Source organism: Aspergillus ibericus (assembly GCF_003184845.1).
Source record: "Aspergillus ibericus CBS 121593 unplaced genomic scaffold BO80scaffold_5, whole genome shotgun sequence".
NCBI lineage: Eukaryota > Fungi > Ascomycota > Eurotiomycetes > Eurotiales > Aspergillaceae > Aspergillus > Aspergillus ibericus.
Window position 1 is genome coordinate 728,563 of NW_020292103.1, and position 19,331 is coordinate 747,893.

The 19,331-nt window shown below is 51.0% G+C and overlaps 8 protein-coding genes across 8 annotated transcripts; 3 read left to right on the top strand and 5 right to left on the bottom strand.

Annotated features, from left to right (window-relative positions):
- Positions 1-363: 363 nt before the first annotated feature.
- Positions 364-1,697, top strand: BO80DRAFT_208327 (uncharacterized protein). The gene has a single exon (XM_025714284.1). It carries the CDS (start codon positions 705-707, stop codon positions 1,197-1,199), a length of 495 nt encoding a protein of 164 aa, XP_025579110.1. The 5' UTR covers positions 364-704; the 3' UTR covers positions 1,200-1,697.
- Positions 1,698-2,011: 314 nt separating this feature from the next.
- Positions 2,012-2,834, bottom strand: BO80DRAFT_374263 (acyl-CoA thioesterase). Its single transcript, XM_025716589.1, has 2 exons — positions 2,681-2,834; positions 2,012-2,626 (listed from the first exon to the last, which is right to left on the bottom strand). The coding sequence occupies exons 1-2, from the start codon at positions 2,758-2,760 to the stop codon at positions 2,152-2,154; spliced, it is 555 nt and encodes a 184-aa protein (XP_025579111.1). The 5' UTR covers positions 2,761-2,834; the 3' UTR covers positions 2,012-2,151.
- Positions 2,835-3,681: 847 nt separating this feature from the next.
- BO80DRAFT_208649 (FAD-binding oxidoreductase) lies at positions 3,682-5,628 on the top strand. The gene is made up of 4 exons (XM_025714286.1): positions 3,682-4,096; positions 4,156-4,369; positions 4,423-4,820; positions 4,879-5,628. The coding sequence occupies exons 1-4, from the start codon at positions 3,836-3,838 to the stop codon at positions 5,512-5,514; spliced, it is 1,509 nt and encodes a 502-aa protein (XP_025579112.1). The 5' UTR covers positions 3,682-3,835; the 3' UTR covers positions 5,515-5,628.
- A 579-nt stretch (positions 5,629-6,207) lies between these two features.
- BO80DRAFT_399298 (pseudouridine synthase family protein) lies at positions 6,208-8,106 on the top strand. Its single transcript, XM_025717466.1, has 2 exons — positions 6,208-6,610; positions 6,680-8,106. The coding sequence occupies exons 1-2, from the start codon at positions 6,368-6,370 to the stop codon at positions 7,997-7,999; spliced, it is 1,563 nt and encodes a 520-aa protein (XP_025579113.1). The 5' UTR covers positions 6,208-6,367; the 3' UTR covers positions 8,000-8,106.
- On the bottom strand, positions 8,033-8,444 carry BO80DRAFT_208644 (uncharacterized protein). Its single transcript, XM_025714285.1, has one exon. It carries the CDS (start codon positions 8,284-8,286, stop codon positions 8,065-8,067), a length of 222 nt encoding a protein of 73 aa, XP_025579114.1. The 5' UTR covers positions 8,287-8,444; the 3' UTR covers positions 8,033-8,064.
- Positions 8,218-12,652, bottom strand: BO80DRAFT_399299 (60S ribosomal eL32 domain-containing protein). The gene is made up of 9 exons (XM_025717467.1): positions 12,556-12,652; positions 12,448-12,473; positions 12,108-12,292; positions 11,678-11,973; positions 11,158-11,609; positions 9,479-9,580; positions 9,388-9,427; positions 8,780-9,026; positions 8,218-8,710 (listed from the first exon to the last, which is right to left on the bottom strand). The coding sequence occupies exons 1-9, from the start codon at positions 12,584-12,586 to the stop codon at positions 8,602-8,604; spliced, it is 1,488 nt and encodes a 495-aa protein (XP_025579115.1). The 5' UTR covers positions 12,587-12,652; the 3' UTR covers positions 8,218-8,601.
- A 504-nt stretch (positions 12,653-13,156) lies between these two features.
- BO80DRAFT_441639 (uncharacterized protein) lies at positions 13,157-14,000 on the bottom strand (the record flags this gene model as incomplete). Its single annotated transcript, XM_025721206.1, has 2 exons — positions 13,157-13,716; positions 13,781-14,000. 2 exons carry the CDS (start codon positions 13,998-14,000, stop codon positions 13,157-13,159), a joined length of 780 nt encoding a protein of 259 aa, XP_025579116.1.
- Positions 14,001-14,895: 895 nt separating this feature from the next.
- On the bottom strand, positions 14,896-16,826 carry BO80DRAFT_483212 (MFS transporter; the record flags this gene model as incomplete). The annotated part of the gene is made up of 8 exons (XM_025723431.1): positions 14,896-15,467; positions 15,514-15,616; positions 15,669-16,023; positions 16,069-16,354; positions 16,408-16,467; positions 16,520-16,577; positions 16,632-16,652; positions 16,731-16,826. The coding sequence occupies 8 exons, from the start codon at positions 16,824-16,826 to the stop codon at positions 15,025-15,027; spliced, it is 1,422 nt and encodes a 473-aa protein (XP_025579117.1). The 3' UTR covers positions 14,896-15,024.
- Between the last annotated feature and the right edge of the window lie 2,505 nt (positions 16,827-19,331).

Consider the following 19,331-nt stretch of genomic DNA (forward strand, 5'->3'; position numbering starts at 1 on the left):
TACGTCGCTTCTGACTGGCATGCCCTGACCGTCTCTCGTCCACTCAGAAGCCAGCCTGCCACCATGCGGTTCTAAAAAGCCATTTGAAAGCAAGAGCTGTCTGCGTCGTTCCGTCGGTCTCGCTGCACCCTGGTCCTTTAGGCGTCTTCCGGCCCCTCTCTCCAGCTTCCTTGTCTCCTTGACCTGTCGATCAGTCCCAATTCCAATAATTAAAACCCGCCTCAGTCCAGATTCTTCTTCCTTTTGGCTTCGCGAAGAAAAACAAACCCAAACCTTTGTTCTCTTGGGGCCAGGGCCTAGACTGTCGCCAGGCACGTCTACATATACATTGGCACACACCGCATCGTTACAGCGTGTCGTGCATCTCGCTCTTGCCTTCCCCCTGACCACCACGCAGTACCATCGGAGGCAGTCTCGACGAATCCAACTCCTCTTTCGAGGCACTTGGGGGCACAATCGGCGATTATTGATTGTTGCCTGACATCTTCCTCTCCTTCCTCTTTTCACTCTCAGGTTCTACTGCTTGTTTGTTCAAAATGCACGTCGACTTATAACCAGCCGTTGCTCTTCGCAACTTCTCTTTTTCTTGATATCTGTTCCATCAGCAAGCGAGCGTCTCTGATCTTCTTTCTTCACCTCGGAAGTTTCCGAAATCTCTCACGACATTGTGTCATCCTAAAAGTCTTCCATCACTCTTCGTTACCATGGCTCCCAACCTCTTTCTCTGTCTGCGCAAGGTGTTCTGTCCCACCTACTGGTTCCAGCGTGGGGAACGCATCCAAGGATCGATCCACAAAGAGGAACATTGGGATAGTCCAGTTCCTGGCATCTACAAGTACATCCCGGGTCGAGGATGGCATCTCATCTACAAGGACGGCAATGACACCGACGAAAAGGTGCCTGTTCCGCTTGTCTACTGCCGGATCCTCCACCGGTACATCTTTGAACACGAAATGGAGGATCGTTGTCGCTGGCACTCGGTGGAAACCACCGAGGGGGCCAAGCCGGAAGAGTTCATGTTCTTCCTCCTTGACGACGGATTCACCTGGGTTGCCGGATGGGATGCTAAGGGCAAATTCATTGCCGGTCCCTACCAGAAATGGCACTATGATGCGGAAGCGAACACCATGCGCCGGGTGTTGTTCCCCGAGAGCTCGAATGTCTCCCGGGCGAGCGTCCTCCCGAACAAGTCGACTTGATCCTGCATGAACCAAAAATTTCTTTTCGCTGTCGACATGCGCACGTCCGACTCTACGATGCTTTTCTGTAGCTGGCCTCTACAGAACATGCGTTGGCTGTCCACGAGCGAATACGACTGCTACTGTGCGATTGCTATGTGGGCTAGCGTTTCAGCGTGGTGCCCTTGTCGCTTCATTTATTTCTCTTCCTTTCTTTGTCTTTGCATTTTCATGATGATATTCGCATATGAGCCTGTAATGCTGGGATGAATCTGCTTTTCTGCAGTGACCTTGTTTACACAGCGACGACGGCGTTTGGGTCGAGGTCATAGAAAACCGGATAGACTTTGCGATCAAGCGATTTTATCAGGTTTTAGCGATACTTGTTTTTCTTCCTGTCCGTTGTACTTATCTATCTGTACGCTTATCTTTCGGGTGGTTGCTTTTTCGGCGAACAATACCATGGAATGAAAGGATTGTCTATTTTTACCCTAATTTGGGCGTCAGTATTTGTCACAGATCATTCGAAGCTCGAATTTAAGAAATGATACTTGGTAGACATTGTGGGAAAGTTTAGTGCATGTAAGTCCGGATCGAGCAGTGAGGGGAGGGATCGACATGACAGCTGCATGAGACGTATCATATCGGCAGGCATCTGTTTGATACTGCAGCTCGTCTTATGATACTACCCGGATGGTTCTCTTACATGAGTGATCCCTTACTAGAACTTTGTTCGGAGATCTAGTATCTACTGTCTACCTCTATTGCCACTCATGCATATGCGCAGCAGAACCCTACACCAAATGTCACTAGGACAAGTAGTCATATCATCCATGTTTAGAAAATTTAGAGAGAAAAATGTCTACATATCTATAGCCCATTCACCAGGAACAGGCATCACTAATCAACACCATCATCATCATCAATCACACCAAGAGCCAATTGTAGATCAGTAGCTGTTAGCGACAACCACCTACAACTTCGCACTCTCCCCACCCTTATCACCACCCACCACCAACTTCTCCAAACTCCTCCTCAACCCATCCTCCATCCCCTCCTTGGTCGGTCTCATGGTCTCCCGTGCCACAAACACATGCGTGTATCCACCCACCACCTTCACATCTTCCTCCCCTTGCTTAAACACCCCCACTTCGTAGGTCACGCTCGACGAGCCCAGTTTGGTGACGCGGAGGCCGAGATCTAGTACGTCTGGGAAGGAGACGGAGGCGAAGTAGTCGCAGTATGAGGAGACCATTATTCCGACTTGGGAGGGTTTGGGTTGCGTTGGGGATGGGGATGGGGAGGTGGTGGAGGTGGGTGTGGGTTCTTTGTTGTTGATGCTGAAGGGGTCCATTCCGCAGTGGGTGATTAGGTAGGTGTTTATGATGCTGTCGAAGAGCATGGCGTAGACGGTGTTGTTAAGGTGGGCGTACATGTCGTTGTCGAACCTGGGTTGGGGGGTTAGTGTTTGGGGATGGGCGGGTGGGTGTGGAGGGACGGACCATCTTGTTCGGTGGACTTGGTGGAAGATGTAGTCGTTGCGCTTGCGGCGCTTTTTGAGGGCTATTTCGGTGGGAGCCATTGTTTGTATTAGTTTTCTAGGTAAGCTTTGGAAGGTTTGGAGATTTGGAGGTGATATGAATGGGTATTGAGGGGATTGGGATGGTAGTATGAGTACGGAGTATCGCGACTCACGATAGGGAGGAGATTCCTCGGATAGGGAATTGCCGAGGTTCAATTGCTCGCGGTATGTTTCCGCTTCAGGTAGCGATCGGCACGGTCGGGGTTAGACACCCTGGGGATCAGGTGTCGAAGGGGGTTTCTCATCCACGTTGCTGTTTTGGGATTAGTGGCATGTCGTACCAAGACGGCAAAGGATCTCACTCTCTTTCAGTTGTCACATCTCTTAAGGTTTCTTGGGTCGGATTTCGGATATGCTTGACCCACTTTTGAGAATACAAAGCTTCTGGTGGACCTGATGGATTCGGTGTACAAGTGTGTATGACAGAAAAAACAAGGAAGAACCTCCGTTTGTGCTCAGTCCCCTGCAGCACTCAAGCAGTGGATTTGGCAATTACACTTTCTTCCTTTGTCTTTGAGAAAGCTCTGTAACATCCCAGAAGTACTGCTTCATTTGGTGGCTGTTCTTGGTAAGCGATATCTGTACTTTAGATCCAATCGCTGGTCAACCTCGCTGACGTGTGCAGCAGAGATGCTTAGAAGTTGAGTAACGGAACTTGATCGCTCAGGTCGACGCTGTTCTGTGACATTAGGTGACGATGGTTGCTCTTGCCCATTATAGATACTAGAATTGACTGGGGCATGAAGGTCATGACTGGTAAGAAACATGGGATAAGTTTCAGTTCGAGCTGAGACATGGGGGTGCTGTTGCCCTATCAAAGTATACTCCTTGTTTGACGGTCATACGAGCCTTGGCATTCAACAGGCACCATTATTGACTTTGATGCACGTATCGCGTGTTCTTCCGGTTCATATTGCGATAAATGGGGCGCAATGCAGTTGTGCTACAAAGGTACCATATGATGGGTGCAGGAGCCTGACATTCTGGGCCACACCAAAACCTGCGATATATATAGCCTGATTACTGTGGAACCAAGGTGCCTTGACTCTCCGTCAATTGAGAGTTACCAGGTGATATGGGAGCCATGTCTACTTGGAAAGTCTGGATCACAGGTGTCTTCCTTGCTGTCTTCTTGACGGATAGGCTCACCAACGCTATTGCATTTCGTCGGGAGAACATTACCACTACACTAGGGCCGCAGCTTTCCAACGGTGCGCAAATCATCCTACCACATAATGCAGGCTTCGTGCAGGCCACCCAGAGATGGTCTCTTTTCGACCCTCCCCATTTCACAGCCGTCGTCGAGGTGGGAACAGAGGAAGATATTGCAACAACAGTAAGACCAGACGTCCTGTCCTTGCATCTTAAATTGCTGCCTACCTAACAATAATGTAGGTCAAGTTTGCCAACAAGAACAACATCCCCTTCCTCGCAGTGACCGGTAGCCACGGTACCATAGCCTGCCTTGGAAAATTCAATGGCATCGAGATTAGGATGCGCAAGCTCAACTCTACTGTCATCTCAGAGGATGGAAAAACAGCTACCTTTGGTGGTGGCAAAAGATCTGGCGAGGTTATCGAGGCACTGTGGGCAGCTGGCAAGCAGACGGGTATGGTGTTGCGGTCGAAGCATCTTGTATACACCATTGACTGGTTTGAATAGTGTCGGGAATTTGCGAATGCACAGGCTTCCTAGGCCCAGCTCTGGGAGGGGGCCACGGTGTCCTTCAGGGAAAGTATGGCATTGCCTCTGACCAATTTGTCTCAATGCGCATGGTGACTGCCGACGGAGCCATTCGCGAGGTATCTTCTTCGGGTCCGAACTCTGACCTATGGTGGGCTATGCAAGGTGCCGGACATAATTTTGGGATTGTGACGTCTATAACTTCCAAAGTCTACGATGTGCCTGATGGTGGCTTGTGGTCTTATGAGACTTATGTTTTCAGTTACGACAAAGTCGAAGCCGTCTTTGAGACCATCAATTGGCTTGCTCAGCACCAACCTCCTGGCATGTTCAATCGGGATGTCATTTATCGCAATCCAAGTGTAGACCCCAAGAATGTAAGTAACGCCATTCGTCTGGGGTATGGTTTGTCCTTCCGCTGACCAACGTCTGCAGCCAATCCTGCAGGTCGACCTTCTCCAAGAGAGCGTCTCTGCCGTCGCCCCCAATTTTACCAGCCCGTTCCGAAAGCTTGGTCCTATGTCTGTCGGGTCCGGCTCAGGAACGTACAAGGATATCCCCAAATGGACTGGTGTGAACTTTAATTCTATAGCTTGCAATGTCGCAGATACCTCCAAAATCCGCTTCCCAATTGGGCTTGTCTCTTACAATGCCACCGCGCAGCAGGCTCTTATGGACACTTTCTCCCAAGTTATCGGGCCGGACTCTCCGTTCAATGTGTCCCAAGTCTTGTTCGAGGGGTACTCAATGTATGGCGTCAAAGCTGTGCCGGACAATGCTACGGCGTTTCCGCATCGAGGAGACAATCAACTCGTCACTGTTGCTATGGTGAATGCACCACGCCCGGAGCTGGATGCCCAAGCCGTTCGGATTGGCAACAAATTGAGACAGGTACTTCTTGAAGGCAGCGGATCTACTGAGCTGCATGCATACGTGAACTATGCAGCTGGGACGGAGTCCCTTCAGAACCTGTATGGCTTTGAGCCATGGAGACTGAAGAGGCTGAAGGAGTTGAAGGCGAAATATGACCCGCAGGACAGGTTTGGTTACTACGCGCCGATTCCTGTGTAGTGCTTCTTGTGCCACTAATATGGTTATTAATTTTCTTCTTCTTTCCTTTCTGACTCTCGTTTGCTTATTTGCATGAGTCATTTCTCTGGAACAGGACTTGCCTGATGTGATACTCAGACCATGCAATTCAAGACACCGTTACAAGTCTGATGATCTTACCTTGGTCAAGAAGGATGTCCTTTTTCCTGGATTTGCTAAGAAGGACCGGAATCCTCATCTTCAACACACATGCAACGAGGACCAGAAATGGGACGCAGCTTACTAGATTCGTTTCTGCCAAGGTTGCAATCTGCTGTGGACTATAACCTCGGAGATCAAGCGAGCAACTGTGCCGGTTTTATATCGCTGAATGCCGTCTCTGCGCTCTGCGATGCTAAAGGAGCTTACGGCAATAGCCTGGGTTGATACCAATGCGAAGCACGGTTCAAGGGACCGTGGCACTATGCAGAGGGGAGTTGGCAAGGAGGGGCATGAGTAGATACATGTGAGTCGGCGCTAGCAGGGATATTGACCTATCTTGGGTGATCGATATGAGCTTGCATAGTAGTAGTTCCAGTGATAAGCATACAATAGTCTGGTCACTGGAGGTTATTATGGGTTCCAGTTGATTGCGGGATCGCCTGGATCGATCATCGACGGGGAAACTTCCCCGCAACGCCAAATTTTTCTTTTCTTTCGCCGCCGCGGGACCAAGTCAGGAACCAGTCCAGTCCAGTCCAGCCCCTCTCCATCTCTCCCCCTTTCCCCTCCTACTCATTCTCCTGCCTGCTTCTTCCCCCCTCTCTCCCCCCTGGCTCCCTCTGCCCGCATCACCGCGTACCTGATACGACGCGGCCGAATTCCCCCACCCATCATGTCTCTGGTCCCCGTCGACACGACGCTGCAAGTGCCCCCTCCGGACCCGGTCCAGGAACCGCCCAAGGTGGCCATCACACCTTGTGACCCATGGCCGGCTCCCTACTACTTCGAAGGTGGTCTGCGTCGCGTCAAGCCATACCACTACACCTATAACACCTTTTGCAAGGAGCGCTGGAGGGGCCGAGAATTGGTCGACATCTTCCTCTCGGAATTCCGCGATCGTCCGGCCGAGTACTACGTATGATCCCTCATTTACTGGGCTGTTGAAGAAAGTCGGATGCTAACATGTGTCTCTTTGTGCTTGCAGAGAAAAGCACTCGCAGATGGCCTCGTCACCGTCAACGGCAAGCCAGCCGGCCCCGATACCGTCGTCAAAAACGGCGAGATTATTTCGCATACCCTGCATCGCCACGAACCCCCCGTTACCGGGAAGGATATCGGGATCATCCACGAGGATGAGGACTTGATCGTCATTGATAAGCCTGCTGGCGTGCCCGTCCACTCCGCTGGTCGATACCACTACAACTCCGTGCTCGAGATCATGCGCTCGCATCGCGGTTCCGAATGGATTCCCCGACCCTGCAACCGTCTGGACCGACTCACCTCCGGAGTCATGTTCCTTGGAAAGACACCCAAGGCGGCGGAGAACATGACCAACAAGCTCAAGGCCCGCACCCTCCAGAAGGAGTATGTAGCGCGCGTCAAGGGAAAGTTTCCCGACGGAGTCATCGTCTGCGACCAGCCCATCATGTCCGTCAGCCCGAAGGTAGGCCTCAACCGCGTTCGCGCGACCGGAAAGGAAGCAAAGACCAAGTTCCGTCGTCTGGCGTACATCCCTCCTCAAGCCCCCGAGCCTCAGCCTGTTGGTGTGGACGGACGGCCGGCGACGCCGCCCCCGGTCTGGTCCAACGAAAACGAAGGATACAGTATCGTACATTGCCTGCCCTTGACTGGACGGACACATCAGATCCGCGTGCACCTCCAGTTCCTCGGCCACCCTATATCCAACGATCCGATCTACTCCAATCGCAAGGTCTTTGGACCTGATCTTGGCAAGAACGAGACGACCGACGAGCGCGACGGAGAGCTTATTGATCGACTATGTAATATCGGCAAGACGGAAGTCCCCGACACGGTGAGCTACCGGACACACCTCACTGCGGCGCCGTTGGTCCCACCCGGCACGGACAGCTCTGTTGTGGAGCAGATCATGTCGCGCGAACACGAAGCCGCCGTGGAGAGATACCATAAGCGCAAGGGTGAAATGCTGTCTGGCGAGAGATGCTCGATTTGCGACACAGAACTCTACACGGATCCTCGGCCCGAGGACCTGGGTATCTTCCTCCACGCTGCGGCGTATTCCGACAAGGAGGACGGCTGGAAGTACACCAGCGCAATGCCCAGCTGGGCCTTGCCGCCGGACGGCGTGGAGGGTCCGCGCCAGATGCCCGACTGGATATTTGGCCCGGAGGAAGACGAGATCATCATCGGACATGGCGTTGTGCCCGACCTGGGGGATGGTTCTGAGCCGAATATCCCTGCCCTCGTGCAGGGTGTTGGCCTGGTTGACATCTCCTCCGGTAGAAAGGCCGATGCTGCTGCTGCTGCTGCTGCGGCAGCAGTTTAGGTTGGATGATGGTGCATGATTGGCGTTACCATTAGATCTACTATGTATTAGACTCGTGAGATGGATTAGCCATCTGCTTGATACCATGATAGACAGTTACATCTACCAGTCATTCCAGCGTAGCGTATACAACTCTCTAAGATACCAACGATACCTACCATCCACCATACTACAAACCTACACAAACACCCAACACACCTTGAAGAGGAAACAGAAAAGTCTTCATAAGATATTTGAATTTTTATTCCCAGACTGGCAGCACCAGCCACGACCACAAACGCAGACATCCATCATACGTTTAGCAATCCAGCACATACGTCATCGTCAAGTAGATTCCCACAGAGCGCGAGAAGAGTGATGAAATCAAGGCTCCGCAAGTCCCCAAGTTAACCCACCACCACCTCACCCCACCCCACCCCACCTCACATAGGCAAGAAGGTGTGAAATGAGGTAATGGACGGGCATTCTTTATAAATAATAGATAGCCCCGAGCTCAGATCCCATTTGTGTAATCAATGAAGATGATTGAGAGAAGAAATTTTAAAATAGAAAATGAAAATGATGAAATTTCTGGGCTTTCTTTACATTCATTCCATATCCATTTAAGCCTCGGTGGTGACGCGGCCCTTGGGGTTGGTGACCTTGACGCCGAGAGCCTTGGCCTTGGCGATGATGTCGACGCGCTTGCGGGAGGAGACGGCGCTGGCAATCCTATTATCTTTATTAATATATTTTCTTTCTGGCATTGATTGTGAGAGGGAAGGATGGGGGAGGGCATACTCAGCGGCGTAGGTGCGGTTGTGCATCAACAGAAGCTCAACGTCCTTGGGGTTGTGGACGAGGAAAGCCTTGTGGCCGGAGGGCATCATGTGCTTGGTCTTCTTGTTGGATCCGTAGCCGATGGAGGGCATGGGAATGTTGCCCTTGAAGCGTCTACGGACGCGGTTGTCGATACCCTTGGGCTTGCGCCATGACTCCGGCACGCACTTGAAGCGGTCGGACTGGTGGCGCCAGAAACGCTTGGTGCCTGAGTGATGTTAGTCGGCGATCGACCTCGTTACGTAGTCTTGTCTGGTTTGATTTGGTTCAGTTCAATCCGGCCGGTGTCCGTAGTCCAGCAAGCACGGTCGTCAATCGTTGTGGGTGTGATGTCGTTCAGATTGTCATTTCCCGTCGTAGTGATGAATTCTTTCGCCGATGATGATGATGTTCGCTTGCTCTCTTCATTCTCGCGCTTCGAAAAAAAGAAAAATCGCTCGCTTCAATGATCCGACTCTCGTTCCTCCGCACCGGTATAACCCTCATGCTTGCTGGACGACCGACAAACCGAACGGATCGACTTCTGGCTGGACTGGGCTAGGAGTGCAGGGAGAAAAGAAAGGACATACGCTTCTTGACGATGGGGACGTGCTTCTTTGCGAGGACCATCTGATCTCAATTAGCATGCAACAGATCACCACGCAGCAGCAGCAATATCACATACCTTGTCGTCGTCTCGCGGGCTGGCGCTGGGAGTTGTCGTACGGGTCGAAATCGATCTCGAAAATTCGCGCTCAGGTTTGGCCGCCCGAGAGAGTCGAGCTAGTGGCTCGCTTAGCGAGTCTAACTGCTCTCGGTGCGTTAGGGCTCGCCCCGCTAGCCCTGTTCCACCCGGGTTTGTGTTGCCACAGCTGACTCAGCATTCTTAGTGTCGCGGATAATTTGTGCTTGGCTGGATGGGGTATAGTGTCTCCGCAACTGCAGCTGCTTCTCTGACTATTTGATGCTTATACTTGTAGTATCTCTGGCTTAGTCTGGTGTTGAGACACGTTCTTGTCTTCTGTAGGATGACTATGCATCACCATGCCACTTCCACGATGCTTCTGTATCTAATTTCTGGCTTGCTTTCCCTGAATGTGTCTGCATCACAAACATGAGCTTCGTCTATGGTGTTGATGACTTGCCCTATTGTAACTCGCAATACATACAGGAAATGCTTTGTCGATATACCCTCCTAGTTCAAGTCCACTGCAAATGCATCTGTATTCAAACCATGCCGGTCATCACAGGCTCACAAAGTACCAAGCCAACGACCTTCTCCGATCATGTCTTCGACACATCGACGTTATTTATCTTGAAGTAGGCCCAATGATCAGCTGTGGGAACACTTGAACGATGCTTCGCATGATTTTCGTCTTTCTCTGAATGAACTATAAAAAGAAATACACAAGTACCAAAGAATAGAGCCTGGTGGCAAGGGTATAGGCGAAGCTTGTCGGCGTGCCTAGACAAGACTCCACTTGGATCAAGCTGAAACAACTGATATTTAATAGAGGTTACAAACGAATATTGGTAGATCAAATCTCTTACTAACCGCCTGGCCAGATATACTCTACTGATATGATGTGAAGACCAATGCTTACATTGTCCGGAATAGAATAGTCATGTAGCCTTTTCCAAGGAGTCCGTTGATAGAATTGATGTCATTCTACAACACGAGATAGTGCTCAATAGGAGATCATTGATTAGCTTACGCTGGTCAATTACGTTGCTCAGCAGGGTGAATATCTATCCTGTCGACAACGTGGTGCAGGTGATGGCTGCTGGATACAAAAGATATTCAGGAATGGTTAAAGAACGACCCAGAAATGCTGCTCTACAGTTCTCTTCCGACTCAATTCCACAGACAAATTTGGAAGAACGCCATTTCTAGGTGCTGAGGCCTCAGGACGTGCGAATATGATTCGATTGTTGCTCGATATATAGTCTATCAGTCCTGGTAGTCGAGACATATATGGAAGTCGTGCGCCTGCTCTCCGGCCAAGGAGACGCTCCAGTTTGTGATGGAGTTTTCTAAGTTGGTAAAGTGATTGAGACTGGGTAAGAAGGCGTCTGATGTCTGTAGTGACTGTATCGGATATAGAGCATCACTTTCACTGCAATGAGTGTGATGACGGAGTCTTCGATATCTGCCACTACTGCAAAAAGTGTGGTGCATCTTGTCGGGATAGCCAATCACGAACTTACTGCCGCCGCCATGTTGAAGGGATACAACACCTAATATTCTAGCCAGCAACAAGCAATACACCTCTATGACACCAATAGTCTATCTTGTCTATCCCCTCCCGGTCTATCATCTATCATTGCAACTCCAACTTCACACTCCCTCCCTCGCTCACAATCATCCCTTCCATGATCTCCAAATCGGCCATGGCCTCCTCCGGCCGCAGCCCTTCTTCCAACTCACCCTGCCGAATCGACTCCACAAACGCGGCCAATTCATAGTTGACACCCCGGCCTTCATAGGGCACATCGAACGACTCCCCATCAGCAGTCACCCGGTCCAAATTGAGACTCACCACCCCCTTGTCGCATTTGAACTCAAAGACTGTCTCATTCTCGGCAGCCCCATACGACAGATACACCGTTCCAGTAGCTCCGGACTTGGTCTTGACCGCTGCATCCACCGTATCCACCGGCGCCAGATGCTCCTGCTGCAAACTCAACATGGCCGACACGGCCGCCAGAGCATCCTCCTTTCCCAGGATGAGCCTCAACCCAGCAACGACATGAATACCTCCATCGAGAACGAATCCTCCTCGATACGCAGGGTTGCGTCGCCATTCCGTTTCTATCTTCGTCAGCATACCTCCAACCCTCCTATCCAGCCAGCTCCGATGAAAAGAAAAGAAAACATACGATGATACTTCGACCCCGGTTTAATCAACGTCTTTACCGAGACCTTGAACTCCCTCACCGGTCCCAACTTCCTCGCCTCCTCCGCCACTCTCCGATACTTGCTCAGGAACCGATAATTCTCCGCCACGCCCCACAACACCTTTCTCTCTGCTCCCTTATGCAGCACGTCCGTCTGATAAAACGAGAGTAGTGACCGAGCGGACTCCATGTCCCCGGCAATGGGCTTCTCACTTAACACGTGTTTTCCCGCCAGAAGGGCCTGTTTGATGAAAGTTGGTTGTGCTGTGATCGGGAGGCTGGTCTCATTCATCGTTAATTGTTAATGAAATTCAGCAATTTCAGTACTTCTTTAATCCACCACGCCTTAATTCAAATCCGATTGAATGGAAGGATCTAGATATGGTAACGGTATGGTAGTGGTATAACTCACGCTATAACAACAGCCTGTACATCCTCCCTGGCAAGTAAATCCGCATATCCCTTCCCGAGCCCCGCATCCTCAGAATACACATCGAGAGTCGTGATAGTCTTCTCTGCGAGGAGAGTTTCTGCTGACTTTAAACTCCGGGAGTAGAGGGCCTTGAGATCGAAGGTCTCGGAGGCGTGGAGGAGAGGCTAGTCGTCTTTATTAGTAGCATTCAGTTGATCTTGCGTGGGTAGTGATCTGCTGCTTTGTTTGTGTATGGTTTCTAGGTAGGTAGGTATGTATGTGTGTATGTATGTATGGGATGGATGTGTGGATGCATTTGGGTATGGAGTATGGAACGTACCAAATGTTCTTCCCTCGCGAAATTCCCTATCCATCACCAACACCAAAGCACTGTTAGTTCAGATACCATCAAGGATAAATTGAATTTCGCAATTGGGTATGGATGTACCGCTGCCGATGATGGCTATTCCGATGGTCATTTTGTCTTGTATAAAAATAGTATAAAATAGGGTTATAAAAATAATAAGAGAAGAATAGGAGTTTGAATAGATAGGTGGATAAGAGGAATTGCTCAGGGCCCGGGGTTCTATAAATGGACTCCGGAAAGGGCAGGAGTGGGGACCGTGCTATGGGTTAAATTACACTAGTCTCATCCCGGTTGGGGTGGCGGGGTTGTTCATTGTCGGTCATTGTGGGTTGGGGGTTGAGGGGATAGGGATTGTGATTCAGGCTTCAATCTGTCGATTAGAGTAGATGTCAAGGAAGTAAGATGAGATGGAGTCAAGAATCATATATACCTGTCTCATCCCCAAATGACTAATTATAAAATGAGGAGAATGAGGAAAAGAAAACCAAACGCCGCCAAATGCTAATCATCACTGAGCATTGTCCCATTCAGCCGTCAAGCCTGCATCTCTCATGGATCAAACTCGAAGAAACAAAACCAAGGAATATGCCGTCGCCAAAACACCAGGGTATGTGCGGTATGGGTATAAGACAAAAACCGGAGGGAACCGAAACCAAACCAACACAAACATCATGTATGCGGCCTACCCAACCATCGCGCGAATCCGCTCCACTCTCTCCATCGCTTTCTCCAATCGCTCCAGTCGAGTCCGCTTTTCGACATCTCGACGCTCCAACACCGCTACCCGTTCTTCCAATCTCGCACGTGCCTTGCGCTCCTGTGCCACCATTTCGTTCGCCTGGCTGAACAGCTGCGCAGTCAGCTCCTCCAATTCCGTGCTCGCCTGCGACAACTGGCTCTCCGCGGCCTTGCGCAACGTTTGTTCCCGACTCAGCGCATTCTGCAACTCCACTGTCTCTTCGTGGCTGGTATTCTGCGGGGGTGGGGGCGGGGGCGGAGGCGAGGCGAGCGGTTGAGCCTGCGTAGTGCTGCTCGCGCTCGTAGCGCTGGGTCGACGAGACGGAAGGAAAGAGGCAAGCGTAGAAAGTCGCCCAGGTTGCGATTTCGGAGATGTCTGAAGCTGGGTGGGCGATAGGGACCGGTCTTGCGTCGACGAGGTAAACGATACCGAGGAATCATTTCGAGAACTTGGCTGCGATCGCAGTCTTCGGATCTCTTCTTCATATGCGGCCAGTTTCTCGGCTGTAGGTGAGTAATCTCCGTTAGTCGAGGCTAGAGTAGGTGTAAATGGTGGATTCAATCCTACCCATTTGTGTAGCTTGAACGTTTAGGGCGTTCACTTCGCCTTCAAGGTCCTTGACTCGGCGGCGGGAATCATCTGCTGATTGGCCGGGAGCAGAAAAGCCGTCCTGTCCGCACGTGGGACAAGTTTTCCCTGAGACCAGGGTGGCGGCGCTTGCCATGGCAGGCAGCGTCCCGATGAGGGTGGTGGACGTTAGAGCGGTGGTGGTTGTGGTGGTCGACATGGTTTGGGTCGCATGAGGTCAAGTTGGATTTGACTGGAATGTGACGGGCAACAATGGAGGCAACGTCAGCGACCCAGACGTGAAACTGGCCTGCGGGAATGAAATGAAAGGATGCCGGACCAGTGTCGCAGAACGCGGGCGGAGGTGAATAAATAGGAGGCCGAAGTAGACGGGCAGATCAAGGAACGGTTCTGCAGGCGTGCAGCGGAGGCAAGGGAAGGAGGTTGGAAGCAAAGATCCGCCTGTAGCCAGCCCAACGAAGCAGAGCCCGGAGCAGACGGGGAGAATCCAGGTCAGCAGGAGGACGGAGGGAGGAGTAAGAAGGACGAAGGGCGACGGGGGATGCTGAAGGTCCCTGCGGCGGGAAGCGGTGGGGAGCCGCCCAGCTGGACGAACGACAGGAATGCAGCCTTCTCCTCCACCAACTCATCCTGGAGGAGCCGGTGTGCCCGTTGGGCGATGCGATATCAGATCGGGGACCATCCTTCTGGATCAACCTCACCGGCCGGTGGTACTATTACTCGTCGACGACTCGAGGGATGCTCGACGGTCCGCGGCAGCGGCGACACGTGTGGATCGCGCCGTTGAGACCCGCCGACTAGTCGCTGCTGTGACTCGTCATTTGCTGCTCTCACTTCCCCTCAACGTCTCGACTCTTGCATCCAGTTACAGTAGCTTGTCTATGCTGATCAGGAGGCCTCCATGCTTGCCTCACCCCTCTGTTTACATCAATCGTCAGGGTAACCCAGCCATGAGTACCCTGCAGATAGAATGAAGATCCCTCCCTTGCTGACCCGGGAGATCTTCAATCTGAGCCTATCTGGATGGAAATGACTGCCCTCTGAAGAATACCCTATATTGCTTCGCATGCTCCTTGCAGGCATCATCTCGGACGTTACACAACACATGATTATCGGGCAATCACTGTCGATAACAATACCCATCACCTCTTCGATCCGTCAATCGTCATCATCCATGCACATCATTGCAGCTTTGAGCATCGTGAATCGTGAATCATGAGTCATCACCTTTTCTTCTGCAGTGGCAGCACCCTCCGATCCGAGAGAGCAATCACCACCGACGTTCCTCCACTGACAGCTCCCAACACCGTCACCATGGTCGTCCAACCAGCTCGTTCGACGAGGAGACCCGCAACCAGCGGTCCCAAGACCTGTCCGCCGGACCAGGCTACGTTGAACAGTCCATAGGCTTGCGCAGTACCCCCCTGCTGCCCGAAGATGCCGGGGAACTCCTTCTCGTACCGCTCCGTAACGTTGCTGACCTCCGTCATCAGAGAAACCATCTGCAGCGTGGACGCAACTCCTGCGAAGCAGAGGAACACATAGAGGAGGACCTGATCCTGAGTCGTGTTCCGTGCGACGAGCTGGAAAAGCAGCAGCGTAGGGAAATCGAGCAGGAAGCCGAGGAAAGCGATCCGCGGTGCTCCCCAGCGGTCAACAGCATCGCCTGCATCCTTGTTAGCAGAGCCAGCATCGGGGTGGCTAATACATACCAACCCATGGAGAGAGGAATGACGGCACAAATAGCGGCAGGAAACACAAGCCGATCTCGAAAGATCCCCAGCCGAATGTTTTCATCACATACAGTGGAAGCACCTGACGATGTCAGCATCGGGAAAGAGTCTGCGCGCTCATGTGGAATACATACCGTATCGAAAGAGGACCAGATAATCGCATCCACTACGGTTGCCAAGAGGACGACCATCAATTTGCCCGAGCACATCAAGCGAACAATTCCGGGTACGGACGTGGTCCTCCCGCTGGACAGCGGCTCGCCAACTGGGGCAGACGTCTGATCGGTGGCATTCTCCGTAATAGCAGCATATCCAGTGCCATGCTCTCCCTCCGCGCCACTCAGCAGACCTTCTGTCTCGCCGCTCTCGTCCGATTGAATCCATTTAGAGGCAGATTTGCGTTCGATCATCACAAGCCGAAGGCTAATATCCAGGACAATCAACCCAATCGCCAATACAAACACCGAATGATAGCCCACTCGCGACAGCCTAAGCCATTAGCACCACGTCCAATGCGACAAGGTATAAACTCACATAATGCCTCCAATAAACGGACCAAAGACAGTCCCCACGGTCAGAGCCATGGACACATATCCCATTGCGACTCCCACTTGATCCTTACCCACTGTATCAACAACAAGGGCCAAACCCACTGTCCAGACCACGGCCGCCGACAGTCCCTGGAGACTGCGCGCAATGACCAGCGACGAGACCGTCTCCGCGAACCAGAAAACGATAGTCGTCCCAGCAAGCGCAAGCAGTCCGATCAGAAACGGAAGCTGTCGCGAGGTGCTTCGATCCGCAAAGTACCCGAATATCGCTATACCCCGTTAGCCCGAGCGCACCGATCACACAGGAACCCCAGCGACTTACGAGACCCGAAGAATATGCCCCCACCAAACGCTGCAAGCATGATTGACATCCATTTTTGAACTGCGCGCCATCAGAATTTGCGCATCTCAATTGCGATCGAAACACCACATACGTTCATCGTCTGGGACAGTCACACGTGTTTTGAGCACAATCGGTAGGATGGGCACGATCTATCACTGTTAGGTGAATCCCAGACAGACACCCAAGTGGAGCGGGATACTCACCATGCCATAGATAAAGATATCCTAAGCTCACAATCAATCCCATTAGCCCAACAATTCAATTCATCCCAGCAACCACAGGAGGGGCGACAATGAACTCACCGTGAACACCGCAATCGCCACCACGGAAATCACAAACGCCTTGGACGACCGGAACCCCAGCTTCCACGGCGCGGCACCGGCACCAGCAACTGACATTCTATCGCGGGACTCGTCCGAGTGCATGCTGGCATTGACCGACTGACAGACGCCCAAACCCAAGAATTCGAACAAACGAGAAAGAATACCAACGCAAGCAAATCCACAGCTACCTAAAAGAAGAAGATATACGTGAGGGGTACCCGATAAGTAAAGAAGATAGATAGAGAAACCCTCTCTATCTCCCCAGATACACCGATAGATAATGAATGAGTTACGTAGGAGCTAATCAATCAGTCCGTCAAATTTCTCAACAGACACCTTACCACACCACACGATGGGCACCGAGGTGGGCTGCAAGCTGACAGACCGGACTTTTTTTAGCTCCTAGTTCCTAGTACCCTTTGCCTAATGCCCAAGTTTCTAGTTCCGTAGCTTGACCGCGGCTGATCTTCAGCGCTGGGGCCCGCTCTGGATTACTTTACTGCTTTCAGCTCGGGTCTCCAGGCGGGCCTTCCCCTCCCCTCCCTCCACTTTTCATTCTGCCTTCCTTCCGGCCTGCCTGCCTGCCTTCCACCTCTTGAGTTTCTCTCCTTTCTTGCCGATTGGGTTTGGGTTTGGGGTTGTTCTGGGGTTGATCGTGCATGAGTAATTTACATACGTACCGTTACATTTCATTACTTGGACGATTGAAAGACTGGTACGAACATTCTGGTACCACGCTGTCTACTCCGTACCTAGATACCCTTAGGGAGGCCCTATCTAGGGATGTGGAGATCGGGTGAAACAGCTACTACTGTAGATAGTAGTTAACTAACGTAGTAGATAGATAGTTCCTATCTGGACCGGCCACCTGTCAGGATCCCGCCTGGTGCGCTTCAGGCAGTGAATCCTCCAGACTTTAACCACCAGCCATCTGCCATCTGCCTATAAGAGATGCGCGTTCTGAGTCTATAAGCTGAGGTGAATGTGAGATCGATCGGATTCTTCACACCGTCCGTTATAGTACCAATTACTATAGAAAAGACATCATTTCCAGATTCATATATCTCCGCCAGAGTGGTAGATGTTACTTTGGAAGTTTATATCTAGATATATTGGATATTAGGATTTTTATTGAATTTCTTTTTTTTTTTTTTTTTCCATCATGATTTGATACGATTAGTCGATTACAGTATCTCGAAAATTTGTGTACTGTTCTTACTATTATGAATGCGGTTTAAGTAGGGGGGAAATACTGATCAGATTGTTCATTATTTATACAATCTTTGTACTTTATATCAGGCTCCACGAATGTCCAGTGGTAGAAATATTTTATAATAAATAAAAGATGTCTTCATACCTCCAGAACTGAAAAGTAGTGATATGTAAAGAGGCACCGACTGCCTAGCCTGTTCCAGAGGCAGGAGTTGATCGTCTACGGCGGATTGGATATGCGTAAATGGGCGTATTGTATTCCGGCTCCGCACGCAGATCGACTCACTCAAGTCCCCCGCATAATCGCCTTCTCCTTATCCTGTAGGAAATCATTCTACTTGTCTTTCATCTCGCGATGTCCTCCCCATTTTCTTGACCTTCGAGGTGGTCCGATCCCCCAAGAGCAGGTTCTTGGATATGGAAGCTCAGCAGTCGTTCTGCGTCAAAAAGACATTGGCGTCAAAATTCCGTTCAGGTATCTCTGGAGCTCGGACTCCGATGTCGAAGTGAACCTTCATAGCGTCCGACACGAGCAAGATATTTACCAACGCTTGCACAGCGTCAAGGATGCCCGCTCTGAGGGCATTGTCCGTTGTATTAGATTTTCGGCACAATCGACCGAACTGGCGTATATGACTAATGGCGACCTTCCGGGCTTATCTCGAGAAGTGCCGGCCATCTCAGGAGCTTCAACTCGCATGGTTCCAGGAATACCGTTGATCGACGCCTTCCCTCCCCGGTTGACCAACAATGCACGTCTCCCTTCCTTGTTGCTATTAGAGACATGATGATATATCGGCCAACCACGACAGTCATTGGTGTTTTTGGCTTGACAATGTTGGCTTTGATGGTGGGTAGGAGGGCGTCCCTGATGCCTTGAGCTTTTTATCTGTTTTGTAAATCATCTAGCATCTCTATATTGAATGTATCCATCTCTCCTTTACGCCACCAACTGATTATGTACCTTCGGCCAGCGCATTGCCAGTCATGTAGATCCAAGGGTGAGCAAATATCTGGGACGGGTGCTCAAGTTTTCTCCCATCTCTAATCGCTTTTTAAGGTCGTATGATGTTGAAGTGGTTCTCACCCGTTTCCTACACGGCTAACAGCCAACTTGACTGGCTATTAGCTATAGATAGCAGTCTGGCTGGTCTGTACTTAGTTGGGTGGACTGACTATCCTAGCTATTGTATGTGTTTCCTAACTAGTCACATGGGTAAATTCCCATACTAGTATAACCATGTACTGTTGTCTCTAGGAGCGTCTCAGTAGTAGATAGATAGTAGATAATAGATAGTAGATAGCAAAGTAGTACATAAGAACTCAATCGGTAGCAAGTCCATTCTGCATCCCTCCATTCCCAACCCA

Bases quoted from the DNA above. Each gene is read 5' to 3' on its own strand.
- BO80DRAFT_399299 (XM_025717467.1), bottom strand. From the start codon at position 12,586: ATGACCATCGGAATAGCCATCATCGGCAGCG. The intron at 11,974-12,107 runs GTGAGTTATACC...GAATGAGACCAG, and splicing joins GTACAGGCTGTTGTTATAGC to CCTCCCGATCACAGCACAAC. The intron at 9,428-9,478 runs GTGATATTGCTG...AATTGAGATCAG, and splicing joins GCGAGACGACGACAAGGTAT to ATGGTCCTCGCAAAGAAGCA.
- BO80DRAFT_374263 (XM_025716589.1), bottom strand. From the start codon at position 2,760: ATGGCTCCCACCGAAATAGCCCTCAAAAAGCGCCGCAAGCGCAACGAC. The intron at 2,627-2,680 runs GTCCGTCCCTCC...CCCCCAACCCAG, and splicing joins CAAGTCCACCGAACAAGATG to GTTCGACAACGACATGTACG.
- BO80DRAFT_399298 (XM_025717466.1), top strand. From the start codon at position 6,368: ATGTCTCTGGTCCCCGTCGACACGACGCTGCAAGTGCCCCCTCCGGAC. The intron at 6,611-6,679 runs GTATGATCCCTC...TTGTGCTTGCAG, and splicing joins ATCGTCCGGCCGAGTACTAC to AGAAAAGCACTCGCAGATGG.
- BO80DRAFT_208327 (XM_025714284.1), top strand. From the start codon at position 705: ATGGCTCCCAACCTCTTTCTCTGTCTGCGCAAGGTGTTCTGTCCCACC.
- BO80DRAFT_208649 (XM_025714286.1), top strand. From the start codon at position 3,836: ATGGGAGCCATGTCTACTTGGAAAGTCTGGATCACAGGTGTCTTCCTT. The intron at 4,097-4,155 runs GTAAGACCAGAC...ACAATAATGTAG, and splicing joins AGGAAGATATTGCAACAACA to GTCAAGTTTGCCAACAAGAA. The intron at 4,370-4,422 runs GTATGGTGTTGC...TGGTTTGAATAG, and splicing joins GGCAGCTGGCAAGCAGACGG to TGTCGGGAATTTGCGAATGC.
- BO80DRAFT_208644 (XM_025714285.1), bottom strand. From the start codon at position 8,286: ATGTCTGCGTTTGTGGTCGTGGCTGGTGCTGCCAGTCTGGGAATAAAA.